Here is a 22,473-nt window from a genome sequence, read left to right on the forward strand (position 1 = left end):
TATTGGAAGGCCAGCTTTTCACAGGGACAGATTAATGATGGAGCAAAGCTGTAAGACAGAAATACAGAGACTACAGATTTGTCAGTTTTCCCTCAGGTCTGGAAAGCCACAGCCTCAGCTGAATGTTTTGTGAAAGTCAAAAAGCAGTTTCCCTATTTAGTCAGCAATTAGAATCATCAATGTAGGCAGCCAGTGGCTAGGGATGTGATTAAGTATTGATAATTATGGTTTTTGATGACAGAGCAAATTCCTTTAAATGATAAAACAATGATGGGGCCAAAAAAAATTCAGTTCTCACATCAGAAGCCTAAGGCTGTTGGTAGAACTACAATTCACTTGTTTTTTTATTTTACTTAGGATTGAAAGAGGTAAGAAGAGAGAACAATGTAAGAAGCAAATGCAGATGGTAAGACAGGTTTATCACTCAGGTTAAGGAGTTTGCACCAACACTTGATATAAAAGCAAAAAATTTCATTAACACCTTGCAATAGTCTTGGCTGCACAGGTTAAAGAAACTGTATCTACCTACCAAAAGCAATAGGCCAAAGAAAGAGCTCAGCTAAGTACTTGAGTTACCAGTTACCACATTGATATACTAAAATCCAAAACATCTAACTTTCTATAAATTAGTCTTGAAACAAAAAGAGATGACACAAAGAGAACTTCTGACTTGAAGCTTTCACTGATATATAAAAATGGGTTTAGGATCCTTCTGTGCACACGAATAACAGAACAACCACAGGCTATTTGTGCAAACACCTATTTAAGGCTACATCAGAAGGAACTAGATAGCACATGAGAGAAGAAGTGAAACTGTATAAACAGACTGATTATGTGGCTACAGCTCTGGTACTAGTATTGTTTTCCTTCACAACTCACTGGCATATAATTTAAAAGCTTAGGTCATCATTAAGAATGCAACCAACTACAATTCAAGCCTTTCTTTTGCTTAAAATGCAAAAAAATGGGACAGAATTGCAATCTCAGCTTGCAGATACAGGTCACTATTTTTGAGCAAGTATAAAACATCAGAAGACTGTGTGACAAATGGGATAAGAACTCAAGTTTCAATATCAAACTCCACCATAAAAATACATGTTCAAAATTGTTACTTTCCTCCAGATAAGGGTACAGTAAGTATTAAGCACACTATTACAACGATAAACCAAAATGAGGTTTCATGAATTTAGATAAGTGATGTTACAGGATGTAATTGCTAATCATAATGTTTTGAAGTAACTTTTTCATTTAATTTGTTTGTTTCTTTAGGAAAGATGACCAAGTATTTTGTCTAACTTCATGGGAATTTACTAAAAAATAAAAAGCAGCAAGAATAATTTAGATATAAAGCTATTTTACCTAGTTAGCACTCACTGTTCTGCATGCTGAATGCTAAAATAAAGTAGGCATGACACTCTGAAAAAGATAAACAGTGTAAAAAATGGGCTGTGTATGTTGAAGTAATGAGGTAAAAACACACACACTGTAAGGGCTGAGACTTCACCTCTATCTACAGAAGTGAACATGCACTAAGGAGATGGATACCGATTCTGCTTTTACAGATATGCTACCCCAAGATGGATTTATCCTTAAGAAGGTCAGTATTCACTGACTAACCACAACAATGAAGCAGAGCAGAGCTGATTCACAGACAAGCAAGCCGAGGCACTAAAAGTGGTGTGGTCTCAGGATGAGAGTGCATCTGACTTCAGACACTCCACAAGAGACTGCTTTGACTGTTTTGCTTGGAAATGCCAAGCTACTGAAATTGAGCAAGAAGGAGGGATAAGCTTTTAAGAAATTACTATATCCCACATTGGCTTTCATACTACAACTACTAAGGAAGTGGCAACACTAAACAGTAAATGAATGAACTCTTGCCCTTTGGATGAACTCTTCTGCCTTTTGCCCTGGACAAACAGACAGCAAAATAAGTGAATCATACATGTATCAAGACTTTCAACACAAAAGCATTTATTTAAGTTGCCCTTATTTTAACTAATTCCTTTCTCTATTGGACTAACTACTTTCAGAGACAGAATTCCAAGTGTAATATATCTGAAACCCTAAGTATGGCAGCTTTAATTCCAGCCACTAAACTATTACATTTCTTGATGAGACATACATATATAAATTTAGCACTGTATTCAGCAAGAATGTTAATAGTGTTTCCAAGGAAGGAAAACAAGAGTAGTCCAAACACCCTGCTAGAAGTCAATCATGTCTTGGAAAACCTAGAAAGGTTACTGTCCTGCAGATTAGTCTTGAGACAGAAGAAGGAGGAATATCTCACTAATACATTTGGACCTGGCATTAAAAAATAAAAGCCTTAATGTTTACAAAGCAGGTGATATAATACACACTGTAATGATGGTGCTAAAGAGTACAGAAACAGAGCTGCTCAAATGTGGGAATATTACATAAAATTCACTTCAGATTTTTCAGAGCAAGCTATTTGCTAAAATCCACACTGAAAATTTACTTTCACAGTAAATGACACAAAACACTTAAGTATACTTACCCACCCACAAAGCAGAGGATATAAAATGCAAAATAAAATATAGCGAAGGGTCCAAAAGTTACTAGAAAAAGCACAAGGCCAAGACTTCCCCATCCCCATATGGAAAGACTGGTCTGTAAACAAGAACACAAAGAAAAGTAATCATTAATGCAATATTCACACAATTTTAAGTTTCTAAAACAGTATTTGTAGTTTCTACAAAGCCTTATATATGCTAACTAGTAACAGTTTTGCTTTGATTAAAGAAAAATTAGCTTTTTTAAAAGCATGTTACTATCAGTGTGGGCTAAGAGTCCAGTTCAGCCAATACCAGAGCATTTTTCTTTAGTATTTTTAACTGATGTCTCACTTCAGGTGTAACTATCACCCTTTGATGTGTCATTTATTTTTCTTCTCTGTTCTTATTTTGTGCAGCTCTGTTTCTTGAGATTCATTTATTTTTCCCCTTGTAAAATTCTCCACTACTTTCAAGACAAATGCAGGCTTCGTAACAGAACAGAAAGAAATTAATATAAACACATCACTTTCCACAACCAAGCAACACTGCTTTTTCCCTAGATCAAGGCAGCTGCAAGACCTGAAGTGTCCCTTTCTCCAGTCAAGTCACAAATGGGTCAACAAACGCTCCAACTATTTGGTGCAACTTTACTGTTACTCTTTCCTTTAAATAAAAGACAGGGAAATAAACTGATTACCACCTATAGCAAATTTTTACCACAGAAATCAAGAGCATTTATACAACTGTTTGAAATATCTAAATACAATTCTGTTTCAAAAATCAGGAAATTTTAAAACCAAAGAGCACCCAGATTCCCAGATTAGTATTTTCTTCATGCACTTATTATTCACATTCCTAGAAGAGATCTGGCTTAGCAGGCAGGACTGATACTCCAAGACTAGAGGAGGACAAAGGTGGTTTGGAAAGTCCGTGGCGCAGTTAAGGTCAGCACAGGAGCATCTGTTGGGCAGGTGGGATTTTACAACTGGTGTCTTGAATAAAACAGAAAGCAAAACTTCACCTTCACTGGTAGGTTCACCAAAAGCATGGAAAAAGCAGCAATATTCAGGTTACTGTGCCAACACAAGTTGCAGTGTAAGTGCATTCACAGATCTGTGTATGTATGTGTATATATATATATACACACACACACACATACAGACTGGATCTATCTAGAGAGACCCGTACCGAGAACCAGATAGAGATGCATGTCCATATAAAAATATATATATACACACACACATATATGCAGGGCAATTTAAAAACAAGGTAGGGAACACCTGACTGAACTAAGCTACAATAGTTTTAGACCTTAGCAAAACTGCAATGCAGTCAGCAACGGTTATATAAATTTAATTCAATCTAGTCTCTAGTTCTATATGGAAAATGTGCTTCAGCCAAGTCTCAAGAGTGTGAAACTGATGATGACAAGTATTTATAGGCCACTAAAATTGTTTCAGCTCTACGGTTCTCAAGTTTTCTTTTTTTGTTGTCTAATTTACACATTTCCTACCAGTGATCAAATGACACTCTAATGGGAACACAGACAACTGCTATGTCAACAAGTAACACTAAGAAAGTATTTAAATAAACTCGTCTTGCAGTTTGACATTAAGAAAACAAGCAGAGATCGAACACCGTATCTGCAGAGTGCCTTCTTTAGCTTTTAGTATGAAGGACAGGGGAAGCTTGATGACAGCTTATTTCTCTGAGGGGACTGTTTAGTTTTCATTGTTCTACCTTAGTTATGGGAATCAGAGAAATCAACTTCCTTAAAAGTTCTAAAAATCCAATAAAGAATGAAAAAGATAGAAAATAAGACTCCTACATATGCAGTGCTACAGGCTGGGGTCGGAGTGGCTGGAGAGCTGCAAAACAGAAAGGGACCTGGGGAGACTGACTGATTGACAGCCAGCTCAACATGAGCCAGCAGTGTGCCCAGGTGGCCAAGAAGGCCAATGGCATCCTAGCCTGTATCAGGAATGGTGTGGCCAGCAGGAGCAGGGAAGTCATTCTGCCCCTGTACTCAGCACTGGTTAGGCCACACCTTGAGTACTGTGTCCAGTTCTGGGCCCCTCAGTTTAAGGAGGACATTGAGACTCTTGAACGTGTCCAGAGAAGGGCATCGAGGCTGGTGAGAGGCCTTGAGCACAAGCCCTGTGAGGAGAGGCTGAGCAAGCTGGGATTGTTTAGCTTGGAGAAGAGAAGGCTCAGGGGAGACCTTATTGCTGTCTACAACTACCTGAAAGGAGGTTGTAGCCAGGAGGGGGTTGGTCTCTTCTCCCAGGCAACCAGCACCAGAACAAGAGGACACAGTCTCAAGCTGTGCCAGGGGAAGTTTAGGCTGAAGGTGAGACACTTGGTGCCATGGTCTAGTGATGAGGTCTGTGGAGACAGGTTGGACTTGATGATCCTCGAGGTCTCTTCCAACCTTAGTGATACTGTGAAAATTTAAGTTTCAGGAAAAAGTTCTTCACAGAGAGAGTTGTTAGCCATTGGAATGGGCTGCCCAGGGAGGTGGTGGAGTCACCATCCCTGAAGGGGTTCAAGAGGGGATTGGACATGGCACTTGGTGCCGTGGTTTAGTAGTCATGAGGTGTTGGGTGACAGGTTGGACTTGATGATCTTTGAGGTCTTTTCCAACCTTATTGATTCTATGATTCTATATAGGAAGCCTCCTACATAAGGCTTCTCTTCTTTTTTCTGAGAGCAAGACATTAGACTGGCCAAAACCATAATCATAGTTCTCAGAAGGAACTGTTTCATAGATGTAAATGGTAGTAATCAGAATAATTTAATCCTTCCTACTTTACTGTAAGTTTTATGGAATACTGAGATGAAAGTCTATTTCTTCTTAATTAGAGTTTCTTAGCAAGACATGGGCAAGCTATACCAGCTTTGGATGCTTGAGGCTGGAAAAAATTACATTCGTCTACATAGTTATGTTTAATTAAAGTGTTACAATTAAAAACTGGATTGTAAGTTATTCAAGTCTTTTTAAGCTGAAAATATATATATTAGGTTATATTAACCATACAATCCACACAGCTAAAACGTTGAAGAACAGGCGTATTACAATTTTAGGCTGTGCCTTTAAAGCTAGCTGCAAATTTTCGAGCAAATCCACAGCTGGATGCAAAAAGGAAAACAAGAGATTATTCTCAACTAATTTCATTGGTCAGATGTGTGGGATGTATTTTCTAATGGATCTTACATTCCTTTCTCATTCTGTCTCTCTGCTGGCATGCATGTCTGCTGCTCCTGGAAAGAGACCTCTTATCAGCTAACTCCACAGATAAGCATTACTGACTCTTTTTTAATGACGCTTTTGAACTAACTGAGGTTTCCCTAATATTTTTCTCTTTTCTTCTAACTAACAAGAGGAAAAAGGGGAGGGTGAGATTAGTGGGGGGGGGGGGGGAACAAGGCAATGCCCTCCTGGCCAAGGAGGATTTCTGGGCTGTTTTCTCTTCGTAAATACGTGTACAATATTGTAAACACTGTGTATTTTGTACATATTCATTGCATTCCATTGTAGAGTGTAGTATTGCTTGTAAATACAGCTTTCATTTGCTTCCCTGACTGAGTTCAGCTGAGTTTTTGTTGATGTGGGTGGGTTAAACCATCACAAGGTGCTCTATTATATAAATTTTAATAAATTGGCCACAGCAGAGTAGATTTTATTGCAGATAAACTGCTTGGAGGGTGAGAAGGATAGACACACCAGTCAAAAAAAAACAACCAACCAAAACCACCACAGCTAAAACCCCAAACTGGCAAATACAGTTAACTAAAAACATGAGCTCTCATTACACATCCACATTACAATATACAAAGAGGATTCCTCATACTCGTGCCCTCAGAAACACATTTTAAAACTTCCACAGAGCACAAGCAAGATACACACATAAAAGATAACATTTAATCATGGCATTTGTAAGAAAACAATCAGCTTAATGGCATTATTAAAAAAAGTTTAAGTTCTAAATATGGGATAAGCACTCTAAATGACTTAACAAAACTTAAAGTAGACAGCAGAATGCATATTCAGAGTTGGATGAATGCATAATTAACAAAGAAAGTTCTGTATCTCTAATAAATATAAAACAGTGACCTTTTGTCCTATGCTCCAGTTTTGCAATTTAGCATATTGCTACAGAGATTTAAATCTCATTTGGTATTTTAATAGGATTCCCTAAAACTCTCACAACTTGTTACACTGCATTAAGTACAACAGATACTGGCCCCCGTTCTTGCGTACTTTAGATGAATGGCTTATAGTCTTACGGACTTTGAGAGCAACCTGACCATCAGTATGGTTCCCTTTAGGCTGACTGTAAACAAAACCTCCCCAAACTTTACACTTCTTAAAGGGACTTCAGAAGTTTAACTCCCAGACAAAACTGTTTAAAGTTACTTCAACACACCCAAGTCAATTATTAAAACATTATATGAGTACGCAGCTGGTCACTATGGAATCAGCTCAGGTATTTAAACTCAATCCCCACTACTTAGACCTTATTTTCAAATAAGCTTTATTTACAATGTCAATTTTTAGAAGATTCACAGATTACTGCCTAGCCTTACTCAAGTTAACTGCAGGGTGAATGCTTTTTTACTCTTAACAAAATGAACCAGCCAGTCTTCTGGCTTGCACAGAGCCAGGAGAGATAGTATAGCACTGGTGTTTTAAGTCATAGCTATGCAGACAGACCCTTTAGAAGAAGCTGCCATATGGGCATATACTGCATCACACATACCTAAAGGATCTTCATTCCAAACAACTGTTTCATCTCATCAGTTTTATCCACTTTTGCTAACTTCACTGGAGACACCATATGTTAGATCTACCATCATCACTTCTTATCTTTCATGTCTTACAAATGAAGACTTGTACAGTGTATTTGTAACGGCATATACACAAAAGGCTAATGTAGCATCACCATCACACACAGTGCGAGTATGAATTTTTTTCCATGGTACGGAACTGCTTCAGCAAAATAAACTGCAACTGAAGTAAAGGTCTGCCTGTAAGGGAACTGAAGAACCTCATCCAGTGAGGGAAGACACAGTAACGCAAATATTCAAATAAGGTTGACTCAACTCTTACAGATAACAAGGCCATCACCTCTCAATGACATGGTTTTGTTTTGGTTTTCCTCACAGAATGTTTTTTTGCACAGTATATAGTCAACTACTAAAAGTAGCACATACTCTTTCACATACATCTGCTTTCCCTTTCTTTGATTTCTGCTTCCTAATTACTGGACCATTTTGATGGTTCCAGTTGCATACTGTTACAGCAGTGCTGAGCAAAGACTGACTACACACAACTTAATATGACCATTCAGACAGGAGCTTATGCAAATCCGTAAGATCCACTGCCCAGGAACTGTGTACTAAGGCCACACAGGTTAGGAGAAGAAAAGTCCCACTATAACTTAGCATGTGTGCAGATACATATAATTTACTAGTTACAAGAGTATTTCACAGACAAATCAGTAGGAGCATGGCAAGTATTTAACAGACCAATCACAACAGCAATTATTTACTCCAGCAAAACCACAAAACTATGTCCCACTATTAGTAGCTTCAGAAGTTTCCTTGTTCACTTAATCCAGCTGACAAGCTTTCAGAACTTTGCCTCTATTCCATCTTTAAACAAAATTCTCAGTGTTACACACCTGTCTCTAAAAGTTCCCCACAGCAGCTTATAGGTTGGTTGGTTGGATTTAAACTGGTGCTATCAATTTTAGCTTGCAACTGGCAGGAGGACATGCAAGTATTTCTAGTTTAGTGCCACACCTATGTTACTTCAGACGTCCAGCTGACAGGTAGTACTCTTCCTTCTGACTTTTTCTATTTCTCCTTCCCTTTCCACCAAACAGTAGACACGTTTCCTCTCACACAGTTCAGGGTGCCAGCATTCTCCCAGTCCAGCCATGAGCTCCTGTTCCAGGTACCTGCTCTCTTCACTGCCCCACACACTGAGTGACTGTGGTTTCAACTTTAGAGACAGAGCTCCACAACAGGGTTACAGGAATGCTAAGGTCTGAAATCATCACTTGCCAATCTTAAGGCTTCAGTAGAATACTACTTAAGCTTTAAGATGTCTCATCCCACAAGCCCAAACATCTTCTGAGGATTGCTATTTATGACTGTTTTCAGATTTTGTGGTTGCAACAAAATAATCCAAACAGGGAAAGATCAGTGTCATTTAAAGATAAACTCATGCCTCTCCGCTCACAAGGCTTTTACTGTCTACATCCAATGACATTGGTGCATTAACATTTTTAAATGACAGTAGCTGGCCTGTCCCTAACTAGACACTGATAAGCAAACTATTCTTTGCCATTTGAGTACTTCATTTTTTATTTAATATGACGTTTTGCCAAATGTGTTTAACGCCACCTCTGGGTGCGTATTTCTAAAAAAATAAATAAAAAGAAATATTTGTGAAGGATTGCACATACAGTAGATGTCAGGTTTAATTTTGTTAATTTTACACATCTGCCTTTTAATTTTACTTCCCTTTTGAGTATAAATGGAACGTGTTCATGTATAAACCTTTCCATAATCAAGGTGCCTGTCATTTTTGTCAAGTGATTAAAAACGTTCTTCTAGGATTCGAATTACTGTCTCTTTACTAGCATGACAAGTAAAATTGGAAAGCTTTATCAACTGGAGCACCAATTTAATCTGTGGTGAAATTGTTATGCTACACCACTCTGAGAAATATTTAACAACTGTGAAATAAACCAAAGCCAAAGTTACAGCGATTAAGTAAAATGACACATCACATGGAATTTTCAAAACAGTTCTGCATATCCTTGTTTCCCAGCATCCATAAAGGTCTCCTTCCAACCTCTTCCTTCTTGTCCTTCAGCTCTTTTCTTTCTTTAACCCAAAACAGCTCAGCAAAACAAAACCCTAAGCTCCATTCCTACTTCAGACTATGTACAAATAATTGTAGTGAATCTATACAACATATTAGTGTGATACTCCAGAAGACTCTAGAGTTTTGTTGGGGTTTTAAAATTTTATATAGTTTGTTTTGCTGCTACTGTTCTAAGCTTAGACTTATTTTTCCCAAAGCAAGCTTACAATACATATAAATAAATATTAAAGTATATAAATACACATATTTTAAATATCTTTTAAAATTATAGAGTAAGAGTTAAGAACTTTGGCCCATGAAGTCTCTTCTGGATAAGTGCAGCATTCCTGCTGATCCCTCCTGGTCAGAGGCCAGAAACTCCCCTCTCCTATGCTGCCATTTGAGTCCACTTGTCCCCTCTCTACCTTACTCCACCCTCCTCCTCCACTCAGTACACACTTAGTATGTCAAATACATTAATTGGTTAACAGTTGGATTAATTCAAGTGCAATCATGTCTGACAGTATTCAGTTTGGATCTTCCTGCTGCTCCTCACACTATGACAATACAAAAAGCTTTCAGTCATTTTCCCCCACCATCCCCCACAGTTGTTATACAAAGTGGTCTAAGAAAGCTCTAATGGACAGGCAATAATTTTTCATCTATATTCTAAAACCACAATTTTGACTATTCATTGGGCTCATTTTTAGAAGTGCAAACCTTTAAATGAAAATATATGCCAACATATACTGTACTTCAATATTATGTAATTTAAGAAAATAACTTGGAAAAAAAAGTAAAAGCTGTTGCTCGTGTTAGTTCATTTTCAGTATCCACCTAGACAGCAACACATTTCATTGCTACAAACCTGCCTGTTTGCTGTAGTCAAGCCATTACTATTATAACAAAACCAGAAAAACTATGTTCCACATTTTGATACAGTTGGGTTTGTGTAATAAAGCTGGTGAAGAGAAAGACCAGTCTTCTGATTAACACTGATATTTGTTCTACCAGAACTGGTAAATATTTTCAACACTAAGCTTTTTTTTGCATGGAAAAAAAACCAAGTAGAATTTAGCCTGAATTCAAGAGTCAAGACTACTTCCCCCTCTACACCCCAACAGCTGCGCTGCCAGCATTGCTGATCACAACATGAAATTAGGAAGGGGAGTTTAATTTTAAACTGACCTTCATTTTACTAACTCTTCAGTGCTAGCAGTTATTTTATTATACAGCAGAACTATCAACAAAGGGACAGGAGGCTTCATTTAATGCAACCTTATTTTCAAAGTGGAGAAAATATTTATCTTACTATAAAAAACAAGGGCCATCTTCACAGACTGTGGTGGTCACACAGACACACACACTTCCTTATAAAATGACTGCATTAAAACCCACTCTGAATCATATTCAAGTTTTAAAGGATGTGGCGTTTTCGGTCAAGTTTGAAAGAAGCTCTTGAGCATGTTGGATGATGGGAAATAGGAGATGCAAGCCACTTTCTTAAATATTGATGCAACTCATTTTTAACATAATTTCAAAGAAAGTGATTTTTTTTTTTCTCTGTAGCAAGCCAAGCCATGTTGACTTTTAACCAAGATAGTTTATCCATGTGGACAGAAATCAGACAAGGAGGATTGAAGTATTTTGGATCTCTTAAGCCTGCCCCTTTGGATCACCTTATTGCTTGACAGGATCACCCAAGGTGATCCAAAATGAGAAACTAAAGTAATCCCTCTAACTCTAGCTTGAACTGAAGCCAAGGTTGTTCTATGTTCAGCCTCTGGATAAACAGATTACACCTATTTCAAGTTATGCTAAAGGGAAGGGAAGAGGAAGCTCCTACAACCTTTATCAAGTGGGGGGGGGAATTAAAACACAATCTGTTCTCCTGAACAGCTAAAAATAATGAAATCACATGGTCAAGAAACTGTACTGCATACTACTTCTGTGACTACTGCTCAGAGCATTTTAAGCTTTTTACTTCTTGCCTAAAAATGCAGCAAGGAGTTATTTTAAAGTTCCTTTCACTATTGTTTTCTTTCTTTCATTGCTAAAGCAACCTGATCCTACTAAATAAATTCAAAGAATTGTCAACTTTGCTTCTAGAACAATTTCTACCACTTAAAATTCCCAACATTTATCTTGGCAGAAATATATTGAATCTCTCTTAACTGTCATCTAACTAAAAAACTTGAAAGCAGAGCTCAAGGCTACCGCAGAAACAACTGCACAAGACATGTTTCTAAGAAGTTTATGCATACCTTGACAGCTATGCTTTTTGAAGGTAGAAAAGAGATTTCTTTAGTTTTAAACTTGTATTCCATGCCAGTGGTAACTTCAGCTGAGCATACTTTGGGCGAAGCAGTAAGCAGCTACCTGTTCCTTTAACTCAAATCTCCACCATAATGCCCAAATTATGCCATGACGTATGAGAGCTCAAACTTACTAAGAAAACATAATGGTTACATACAACTGCAGCAGCACTTATGGTGCTTTTTCATAAACAACTCATTACATGTGAAAAAGCAGACAATACCTTCAAATTTTACACTGAAAGAGAATCAAATTTTTGCTTCTACCATGTGCTTTGTTTAGAAGCCTCTATAAGCAAATAATTATTTTTAAGTAAACTTAAAACTAGCAGATTCTCTAAGACTGGAAAACTATGTTTCAATGACTATCTGCAGGATGTGGGGGGGGTTTTGCTGAGAAATAAACTTACTTCATGTGGTTTTATGTAATTCCATAAACGCAAACATTATATATACACACACAAAATCCAAAAATTCAGTTTGCTGTAGAAAGATTTAGTCACTAACTTCTGAATAATCTTTTATTACCCTTGCTTCCTGAAGTTATGAAACTTGTCACCTGTTTTATTTTTCTAATCCACTGGTACTATTATATCTGCACAATTTTTAGGGTCCTCTGAACAACAACATTATCCCACCAACTCTAAGAATAAACTGTTTTGGATGCAGTATGCTACTTTACTGTGGCATTTCACTGTTTTAGAAGTACGTACCACAATCTAAAATAGCCCAAATAAGCAATACTCCTCATAGAATTACTTCAAAAATATTAAGTTAACAACATAAATTTAAAATATTTTTATCCAAGACAGGACTAAATATAAAGAGAGGCTAATTGCTTTACTAGGTCATGTTACAAATGCAAAGGGAAGTAATGTGAAATAGCTTTTTTTCCACTTATCTATCATAATTGTCAGAAGGAGTCCTCCAGTGACAGACATGCTCAAAAAGACTCAAAATTAATTTCCGCACTGTCCCTAGTGATCAAGGCTGCAGTCAGTCATACCAAAATAACTCCACAAAGAGATATGATAAGTGAAGTAACATCTTTAAAAGATCTCCAGAAAAAAAAAGTTTTTTTTTTTCTTCATTAACAAAGGGGATAAACAACAGCGTAGAGCCCAGAAAGGAAAACCACACTGAATTTCTCAGCTGTAATGTCAAAAGGCATCTTGACTACAGGCAACCAGTGTTACAGAATTCAGAAAGCCAAAACTCAATACAAAGCCAACATAAATGATTTGTCGAATTATACTGGCAAGAGAAGAGGATCTGCAAGAAGGAAGGTCCAGGCCAGGAAGGAAGGAAAACACATGCCAGTCAGCCTCACTCCCAACAAGGCCAATTTCCTATGAAGCATGCTCGCTGGATGAAGACAAAATAATTGTGGAAACAGATGTTGTACAAAATGACAAAAACCTTTAAACGGCTAGAATAAGCCTCAGAACTTCCAGATCCTTGCAACTGTTGTTCTGGTCAGACTGTTGCCCAGTTGCATAAAATAAAGCAAGAAAAAAGCAGGTTAGTTCAGTGTCTCAAAATTATTCAGTAGTTCACATTATCGAAAGGAGACTTAAATTTCTTTAATGAGTAGTTGATGCATAACAACAGAATGGGCAACAACAGAAAAAAAAGGGGGGGCAAAAAATGTCCCTCATTCAGTGCTTATTTCTTGTCTGCTTTACCCACTCACTTCCAAAAGATATCTGGTCTATCCTTTATGGGAAAGTACAGTTACAATGTGCATCTCTCTCAAACTGTGCTCCTTTGCCTTTCCCTCAACACTGCCACTGAGAAAACTATATTGTCTGCTGCCTCTCCAATGCCTAAGAAACGTCACAAGTTTTATCCAAGTGATTTGCTACTCAGTGCTCCTGACAGGGACTGCAGTGTGTAGCTCTGAACAAACAGAGTTTTGTTTAAGTAGACTGGAGCCTCCTACAATTTATTCCAAGCCTTTGCTCCGTAACCTCTGTCCATTTGGCCCCTCTATGGAAACCAAGAGCTTGTTGAGTATCCTAGCTGACTTCACCTCAAGTAGTTGTCTTCTCCTTCCTCACAATAAAATCAGGGCCCAGAGTTACTGGGCCAACTACTCCCCGAGTATCTCCCAGGTGCATGTATTATCTCCTGTTCTCAGTGACACTAAGGAAAGCAAGCATCAACTTCTGCAAATGCTTCTGCACCTTCCCAAACATCAGGGCATGGAATATGTCCAACCTGTCAATGAATTTGGAGGAGGAGGGGAGGAAGGAAACCACAGAAATGGCACATCAAATCCTGCCACTAAGACATCAAGATTATAGACTGAAACTAATTATAGATGAAACTAATTAAGTCATTTGAGCATCCAGCTCTCAGGGCAAGTTTACAGATGATATCTAAAAACCTCAATCAATGCCACTTGCTCAAGAACACAAAATAAACCTAACCAAAGTGGAGCAAGCTACCCTTATTCATAAGTTTTCTGGAGGAAGAGATTCATTCAGCAGTCACAGCATTCCCTACTTTCAAAAGGACAGGAATTATTCTGCATTTTGATTCTCTTTAGATCTAACAGAAGGTAATGCAGGAAAAGGACTGTGCACTTCCCTCACACCAGGTCACGCAGCTGTTGATTTGGCAATTTCTCCCGTGATCCCACCCTCAAACCTCTGCAGAAGGCTGGTTCACCAAAACAAAGTAACTCCTCACACAGCTACTGCTTAGCTGCTAGACCTGATACAAGCAGCAGCGTCACACCAGCTTGTGCCTCATGGTAGGAGAAAACCTCTTTAGCAGCAGTTCAAACTACTAAATCTGTTTAGGTTGAATGTGAAATTGTATTCTTGGTGTCTCAAAATCCTTTGATGCATGCATGATATCTAAAGAAAAATATATGGCCAACCCACTGACCAGCAGGAAAATAAAGATAAATATATAGAGAAGAAAAATAGAGGAAGAAACCAAAACAAAAGCAACAAATAATAAACAAAAAGAACAAATAGCAAGGTGGAATCATTCACAGACTAACCCAGGTACATACAGCAGCATTACTGTTACTTTGGTCAGTGGGAAACAAGAGAGAAAAATCAAGAAGAGTGCAAGCATGATGTTGTATTGAGATTATTTTTCTGTTTTAATAATTTCCAATAGAAATCAAAAGAAAAAATGCCTATCAGTAAAATAAGACACAAAAAACAGTAATGGGCAAAAGCAGACCATCATTAAACAGAGATTTCAGTAAAGAAGGATACCCAATAAAGTAATGGAAGATCTTAGGAAGTTTGTCTTTGGTCTCACTATTACTAACTTGTAATCTTCTCAAGAATTCTTTAAGAGGCTGTAGTAGGGCAACCACCAACTGAAAGACACAAAATCAATACTATTTAAAGTCCAGACCTTTAAATCAACATAAATAAATAAAACTTATTCCAGAGCTTTAGTCACACATGCAAGACAAATTAATGCAAGCATGAAGCAAAAGAGAGAGAATATAGTTCTAAGACCATAAAGCAAGGTGCTGGTACCGAATGCTTGCACACACAGCACGTCAGTGTAAACTGCATTTAACATGACTACAGCAGAGCACTCAATTTAGGAAAAATATGTAGACTGTTAAAAGGAAAACCATTTTAAGAGTGAAAATTTAAAATAAAGCCTTATTCTCTTGGGCAAGTGTTGTAGAAAAATATTTAATCAAAACAATGAAAAAAATTTTCATCCAAAACATTTTCCCCAAGAATTTTAAAATCAAGCAGTAAACGAACCATAAGGAATTCTCATTTCATTGTATGTACCAGATTAAATCTGAGACCCTAAATTACAAAACTTAAGATTTCCATAGCACATGATGTTCCTTTACAAAGTTGATCAAATCACAGTTTGTTCACATTGTGTTCAAAAAAAAAATATAAGTATATAAATTTTTTACATATAATTTAAACATGTTAAAAGGAGGCTAGCTACCCTCAGAGATATTAAGATACCCATCACTAACAAATATGCCAACATTTACTGAGAAAACTACAGCATTTTAGGGATAAGTTAAAAAATGCATACCAAAACACAGCTGTGATTGCAAGCACAAATAGTTCCTTCAGTATCATATCATTATTACGGATCCTATTATTTTCCAGGTATCACAAAGACCACAGTATCACAGTATATGTTTCAAAAGCTGGTACAGTATTATCAAATACTACAACAGCAGGGGAAATCTAAAATAAACAAGGTTTTGAGTTATTATAAAGGGCATGGAATACAAAGGTTTATGTGAACAACAGGTGCCAGGCCACTCACAGAAGATAGGACCTGAGACTCAGAGTTCTCTCCCCAGTCTGCAGCAGCAGTTACTAAAACAGCAGCATGGCAATGAGCAAGGCTTTGTCATGTCTCCAAGTCAAACAAAACTAAGATCATTTCGATGATCAGCAAAACTTTAAAGCACTTTCTACAGTTACACAGGTTGGATACTTATTTTCTCAAGCATAACCATCTCCAGATTTTTATCTCATCTGTGCAGCCTGGGATGCCAGATGCTGAATGCAAGATCACTGGGAACATCAGGCACATTTTCCTCCCCCCCCCCCCCTTATTTCCAGTGCCAATTAAGAGCTATGAGAGAAATTATCCCAACTCTGAGGCACTGTTGCATAACCAGCTGGTTGGCTGTGGTAAGAATTTCATTATGAACTTCTAGAGTACTGTCTACTTGGCCCAGTCTGACAGCATTGACAGGAAGAGTGAAAATGCAGAGTATCCTCCAGGATATGCAGCAATGCAAACTTCCTGTGCAAATTCATTCCCTTCCATCACAAGGGACTGCCTAACCTGCCTGCTCAGAGGCACCAGCAGAAGGCTACAGTACAGTTATTTCTTAGAATTGCAAAAAACATACTGAAGAACAGAAATACATCCTCTTAAAATAGTAGTATTTATCACTGGAGGTTTTCAGGAGAAGACTTGATGGGGTGCTTGGTGCCGTGGGTTAGTTGTTTGGGTGGTGTTGGATTGGTTGATGGGTTGGACGCTATGATCTTGAAGGTCTCTTCCAACCTGGTTTATTCTATGTATTCTAAATAATAACATTCTCACACAAACAGATTTGTACAAAATATAGCTAGGATCACCCTGTTTCCGCCCTCCCCCCAACCAAGCATGATACTAAGGGAAAAAAGGTGGAGGAATACACCATGACAAAAGAACAGCTGCATTTAAGCAACTAATACTCTTTCTAAAGTGAAACTCCCAAACTCACTAATGTTCTTGGAAAGAAAATGTTTAAAGCTTGCCTTCCTGCTCAATAGGTGCCTTTTGATTAGCCAGCATTACCCCCTCACTTGAGCACCATTTCCACTTGTAAAACCAAACAAAAGTAGTTCTTGATATTTAGTATTTCCGATAATCACAAAATTTTCCCATCAAGGCACAGAAAGGACATCATACAGGCCATGCGACGCAGGAAGGGACTTAAAGTTAAGCAAGCACAGACCAATTTACGTTCTCTACATGCTGGGGCTGATTACTGGCGATCATGATGCCTCCTAATTCTTGAAGTTTCTATCTCATTTAACTGCAAGTGTCAATTGCAATTGATTTTTCTATTATTCCAGCTTTGGCACACAGAGCCAAGCAATGGTGGGAAGCACTAATGGGACTTCAAAATATTAATTCTTTAAGTCTTACCGATAACTTACAACACCAACAGCTTCTTGTTTCTAATAACAGCAACTGTCCTAATGCTAGTTTCAAAGCAAAACATGCTTTGTCATCTTTGTCAGGGTGGGGAGAAAGGGACACACATTTAAAACCAAGATAATTCCCTGGAGTGCAACCAGACAGAGCAAATCATCATTTGGAGCTCCTTCAGCTATCTAACCAGACAAGTTATAGCTATTTTTATTGAACTAAGGAATTTTACACTTTTCTTACATGCTATTTTGGGGAACAGTCCAGACTGACATTTTAGAATTGATGCAGAACTCTGCATCCAGTCTCAGACATTTAAGTCCAAATATAGACTCCAAGAATAGTCCTGAGCACAGGATGTTTCACTAATAATCAGCAAAATATTAAAAAAAACAAAAGCTAGGAATATATAACATCCATTCTTTGAAGAAGGTTAATTTTCCTAATTTTACCAAGCTTCGTGTAATTTTAAATGACACTCCACAAAATATTGAGTTATTTAATTGTTGCTATGACAGCTCTTTAGGGACACAACACAGATCAGTTTACAGAACACACTGAAGGAGAAGCTTTTTACCTCCCAAGGGTTTGTAACTCATGCTCCAGTTAGATCTCATCTGGCAACACACTTTACCAGGCAAAGCCCCAGCATACAAGTTTCACAGAAGGACAGAAAACTAGTTTCTTTCCACACCCTGCTAATTGCCTACACATTTGAAGCTGTATCTACCAGCAAAACAGTTCAGTCACACAAACCTTCAACAATCACATATAAAGGTACAGAAAAAAACACAACAATGCTATAGCATACGAAGCAGTTGACTCTTCTGCATCTTTCAGAACTGGATTAACATATTCATTACAATGTGTTACTGTTGCAGTAAGGCTAATTCATTACTATTCTAAAGCAAGTTAAACTGCTGAGTCAGACTTTATTCTTAAAAATCAGGCTAATTTGCTCAGTTTTGCTCAAAAGCAGTTCTCAATGGTTAGCAGCTAACAAAATTTGTTAAGCATCTCTTCTAAATAAAAAGTAGATTTAACAGGCAGTACTACACATACTTAGTGAATTATCTTGACCAGTTGCAGCAAGAAGACATACAAGCATGCCGGAGCTTATTTTGTATGGCTCATTTTTAGCTGTGGACAAGAAGTTGATTTTTTAAAATGTGTAATATAAGAAAACTTCTCAACTGTCACAAGTACTGCAACAAAGTACTCTTGTTAAAATGGGAATTAAGTTGCTCAAAATTTAGGTGCTGAGAAAGAAGTCCCTGCTGAGCATCTCAAAGCAGTCCAATGAGCAACTGGAGAAGAAAAAAAACAATAAACCTACTCTTCACTTTTTCTAAAGTGGCCTCTTTAGAGGCAATACAGGCTGCAAATACTGACAGCACAGGTCATCAATTTGAAAGACATTCTAAAACTTCTTGTAAACTAAGTCCCACTGAAATCCTTTTTAATGTTTGCTCCCATCAGAATTTAAGCCATCAATGACCAGCAAAAGCCAGAGCTGTAAAACACCAGCTGCCTCAATGTAGTCAGGGCTACTGCACAAGAGGCAAGAATGGTGAGGACAGCTGACTGAAAACACAAGAGACAGGCCATTGCAATTTGTGTCCATCATGGCCTCATCAGACAAGAAAGTGCTGAAACTGTAAGACACGTAGAAACAGGCCCCACTGGGTCTTGAAAAGCAAAGGAGACATCTGATGAACGAGAAAAGAGGAAGAAGTGAAAAGACACAGAAAGGTCAACACAACAGACTAGGGAAATAATTGCTGAAGCAGGACTCTGAACACATGCAGGCAAAATGTATTCAAGATGACTGCAGAAAAAAGTTCCAGTGGCCAAGATGATGAAAAACTGGGGAACGGTGTTTGCTAAGTAGGTAAATAAGTATAATGTGCCTGGCATGCAATGACATGATTTCCAATGCAACTAAAGTAAGAAGACCTGCAGTATGGACCAAATAGAAAACACACCCAGTATTTTTTCCTGTCGGGAAGTGCGATCTTCCCCTGAAATTACTGACTACAAGGTCCTGCATCCACACAAAACTGGACCAAATCTGCTGGGGTCTGCATGTATGGATACAGTCAAAGGATATAGGAAACTGATCTTGAGACAACTGTAAGCTACATTTCAAATGCATGACAACAGTGTAAGTAGAACCAGATTCTGCCTTTCCTTCATGTTTAAAAGTATGTAAGAATAATACTGTCTACATTGCAAAATTACAAAACTAACATTTGTAGCGGTGGGGAACGTTCCTCAATTTTTAATTACACCAAAAAATGAGAGTGGCCGTAGCCACTCTAGACAGCAGCGAACTACACAAGCCTGCAAGCATCCAGGATTTATTTTACTTAATCTAATTTCACTGCATGTTCCTAAAAAAATAGTCAATTTGAGAGAGGGAAAAAAAAAAAAAACCCAGACTTGCTGGCTGCCCAGTATTTTCCCCCCTTAAAGTTACTAAGATAAATTTAGCAGCCCACAAACTTGTCAAGTTTTCACTACTGTCCTACTCCAACGTAGGTCTGACACACACGCCACCTCACTTTTTGCCTATAAACCAATGAAAAACAAAAAAAAACCCATCTCCCAAAAAAGGAGTGAGATCTAGGCTGTTCTACAATACTATACATATATTGAAAGGCTTGAAGCAATATATATCTTCCTGCAAATTATGGCAAGGGTTTGTGGGCAGAACTGCATGTAGTTTTCACAAGGTACTTTAGGTACCAGGTCATCTTTGGAATACCAAAGAAAACATGCTGGAAAGGACTCCCACATCTCACACCGGTCCTCTGAGAGCCAAGAGCTGTCTAGTTGGTTGAAGAACTCTCCATAACTGTCTTTCAAACAGGTAAGCAAAGCCTGCAACTTTGCTAGACCTCCCCAAAACTTAATTTCCTTGCCAGAGACCAAGTCTGGAATAATTCACCCTGAAGCACTTTGTCTACAAATATTTCATATGCAGGAACTATAAATAAAGGACATCAGAACCTAGCCCTCCAAACACCAAGGTTAAATGTTGTAACTGGTCATCACATGTAAGAATTCACTTTTATCTCAAAAAGCCAAAGAACCAAGTACCTTCCACACTGCTACAGCCATCATCACACAGAACAAACAGTCCAGTATGAGGCACCGACCCAGAACATTCTATGCCGCCCTTAAAATAATCTAAATTACTAGGGCTAATGCTTATGCATCGCACTCAGTAACACCATTTAACACAGATTATTAATCCTGACCATCAACCAAATACCCTTCATGCAAAACGAGGTCGTGCATTTTTACATGCTGAACACACTTGGCAAATTTCATTCTCCCAGGGAAATTTGAGAGCTCGCATCACTACAGTCTCACTTCCCTTAATGCCTAAAACTTTGACCTGATGCAAATTAAAACCTGTCGGATACTTTTTTAGTTATCACTCCGGAAATCAAAGCTGAGTATTTTCCGTGTCAGAAAGCAAGTCTTCACACTTCAAGACTTAAGACAACTTACTTGGGGGCAAATAACCTTCATCACAGGATAAAAGGACAAAATATACAACACAGGTAATGCAATCATCACGTTGGAGAAGTAGCTGTATGCTAGACACTTTGCTGACATACTAAAAAAAGAAACTCAATCGTTCTTTGTTAAGAAAAGTGAGTACGGGGGAAAGTCTCATTTGCCCCTTTAAGTGCACCTCTGGAAACTGGAGCCTTTTCTAGCCCACGCTGATCCTCAAATACCTGCTTGCCTCACAGCTTAAATGCCCAGCTGCTTTGGGACGGAAAACCCTTCCCAGGGAGCGGCCAACCCAAGCAGCTAACTTCTACCAGTTACCTACAGCCACAAACTCCTGCAATAGCAGAACTGTTCGATTTAAGCCGTTTAAGAAGAAAACAAACACGGAGCCTTTACGAAGCTACCACAGAAGAGGAGGCCAGAGGTTCCGAAGTCGGTGCCTGCGGTCGGGGCCCGAGCGGGGACATCTTTCCAGCGAGGCCTAGAAGCGAGGCAGACTCCCTCCTGGCCAGGTGTGCTGCTCCATAAACGGGGCCCGCCGCAAAAAAAAAGCGGCCTCGCTGACCCTCGCCGGCCGGGAAAGCCCAGCCGCCGGCAGACCGCAGGCGAGGGCGGGCCCGCCCCGGCCGGCTGCTGTACGGGCCAGGCTCGGCGGGCCAGGCTCGGCGGGCCGGGCTCCGCTGCGGCGCTGGAGCGTCCCCCGTTCGTCTCGCCCTGCCGGTGGAGAACAGCGCCCAGCTGGGGAGGAGCGAGAGGTGATAAGAGTGGCACAGCCCTGCCCTGAGTGAACTCGCCGGCGCCTCTGCCCTTACCTCGGCCAAAGGGGAGATTGTCTGCTATCTAAGTAGGTCGGAGGCCCCGGCGAAGGCAAGTGCCGCCTCAGCCGCAGCGCGCAGCTGCCCGCTCGGGCGGACGAAGAGCCGCTCCCTCCCCTCCCCTCCCGCACCGCGCTGGCCACGGCAGGGCTCTTACCTCTGCTAACATTATTACCCGCTGCGCTGCGGCGCTTCGGCGGCTCTAGCCCCGCAGCATGGTGAAGCCCGGCGGCCGCGCGGAAAACTCCCCCTCAGCCTGCTGGGAGGTAAGGCGAGCGCCGCCAGCCCCCTGCCGCCTCCCTCAGCGGCCACCCGCCGCCCCCAGCCCCGCAGCTGCCTTCGCAGCTCGGTCCGGAGAGGCCGCCATCTTGGGAAAGCTACGTGCGCCGCCGCCGCCGCTCCCCGCCCAGCGCGCTCGCCCATTGGGGCTGAAGAACGCGGTGCCGCCCCTGCCGGGGCCACCTCATTGACCGTCCCGCCCCATCGCGACCCGCCTCGTCGTTCACCCGACCCGTTCTTCTTCCAGTGCTGGGCCGGGGGCACTGTGAACAGTACAGGAGATCCTGTGCCAAGGTCCAGCCCCAGGGTTTCATTGTGGCGCCCAGGAAGGGGCCGGGGCTGTGCGATTTGGTAAATCCAGGGACCCCGTGTGTTTGGGGGGTCAGTGGTGAAAGCCGGCGCCTGTCCCGCGGTGCCGCGGCCCTGACACACTGCACAGCCCGAAGGGACAAGTTGAAGGCAGCAGAACT

The 22,473-nt window shown here is 39.7% G+C and overlaps 1 protein-coding gene across 2 annotated transcripts in view; it reads right to left on the reverse strand.

Moving 5' to 3' along the window:
- SNX13 (sorting nexin 13) overlaps positions 1-22,236 on the reverse strand; it is a 62,621-nt gene extending 40,385 nt beyond the window's left edge. The window contains exons 1-2 of one of the 2 annotated variants that reach the window (XM_054161155.1): positions 21,882-22,236; positions 2,522-2,634 (exon numbers count right to left, since the gene is read on the reverse strand). In XM_054161155.1, coding sequence (XP_054017130.1) covers positions 2,522-2,634; positions 21,882-21,893 — 125 coding nt within the window. In that variant the 5' untranslated portion in view covers positions 21,894-22,236. The remainder of the gene's footprint in view (positions 1-2,521; positions 2,635-21,881) is intronic. The other variant, XM_009900106.2, reaches the window with a different exon arrangement.
- Positions 22,237-22,473: the final 237 nt, after the last annotated feature.

Source organism: Dryobates pubescens, chromosome 4, assembly GCF_014839835.1.
Source record: "Dryobates pubescens isolate bDryPub1 chromosome 4, bDryPub1.pri, whole genome shotgun sequence".
Classification (NCBI taxonomy): Eukaryota; Metazoa; Chordata; class Aves; order Piciformes; family Picidae; genus Dryobates; species Dryobates pubescens.